A 948-nucleotide genomic window follows, 5' to 3' on the forward strand; every position below is an offset into this window, starting at 1 on the left:
TCTCTCTCTCTCTCTCTCTCTCTCTCTCTCTCTCTCTCTCTCTCTCTCTTTTCCTCTGTCTCACATTTGACATACTGGAATACAACTGACTACGCGCTCACAACGATGAACAAGAAATCGCCCAATATCATGCGACCAACGCACATATATGATGTACATATCGTAACTACAATGCAATCACATTAGGCTTCTCCGCCTCGGTCCTATATGGACTTTCTCACTTGGACCTCGGACATTACTTTACTTGGACATTCGCCGCCATTTACCGAGTTTCGTTTTCTGTCGCTCAGGAGGACAAAAATCCGATACCTTCTCCGATATTTTGTTCCTCTAGAGGATAGGAATAGAGCATCTATTCCTGGGCTCTATTCTGATTGTTGTTGTTTTTCAAACGCAGGCAACTGCCTGGTATTAGTGAGATTTTACAATGACAGCCGAGTTGTATTAACGGATTCGAGCAAGAACTCCACGTACATACTAGTTGCTCGGCCCGACGCCACCTAGCGAGCGAGAGCGTAGTTAACACTCACGGCATGAGATCGTTGCTCCGCAGCAGGTGCCGGGGATGCGCTGCGTGCTGCAGGACGGGTGCGGCAGGGGAGGGTAGCCGCACTGCTCCGACGCACACGCGATGAGGCCGCGTCGACAGCGGCAGTGCAGGCAGGGGTCAGAGGTCATCACCGCATCACCGTGCTCGTATCGTCGCTGCTCACTGTCCGAGTAGCACGCTGTAGTAGGATAGATATCAAGGTGGTTACACGCACGCACGCACACATGAACGCATGCACGAACACAATCACGCACGCACGGACACGCGCATGCGACGCACTAGCATACGCATGCACGCACGGACAGACGCACGCGACGTACGCACGGACACACGCACGCGACGCATACACGGACGCACGCACGGACACACGCACGCGACACACCCACGGGCACGCGCAT

General features: G+C 53.7%; 1 protein-coding gene across 1 annotated transcript in view; it reads right to left on the bottom strand.

The window, feature by feature from the left end:
* LOC106806242 (kielin/chordin-like protein) overlaps positions 1–722 on the bottom strand; it is a 7,962-nt gene extending 7,240 nt beyond the window's left edge. Inside the window, exon 1 of the mRNA XM_014808113.1 lies at positions 531–722. Within this exon, the coding sequence (XP_014663599.1) occupies positions 531–678 (148 nt within the window). The 5' untranslated portion in view covers positions 679–722. The remainder of the gene's footprint in view (positions 1–530) is intronic.
* Between the last annotated feature and the right edge of the window lie 226 nt (positions 723–948).

Source organism: Priapulus caudatus, unplaced genomic scaffold (assembly GCF_000485595.1).
Source record: "Priapulus caudatus unplaced genomic scaffold, Priapulus_caudatus-5.0.1 Scaffold149, whole genome shotgun sequence".
In the NCBI taxonomy this organism is placed as follows: Eukaryota; Metazoa; Priapulida; class Priapulimorpha; order Priapulimorphida; family Priapulidae; genus Priapulus; species Priapulus caudatus.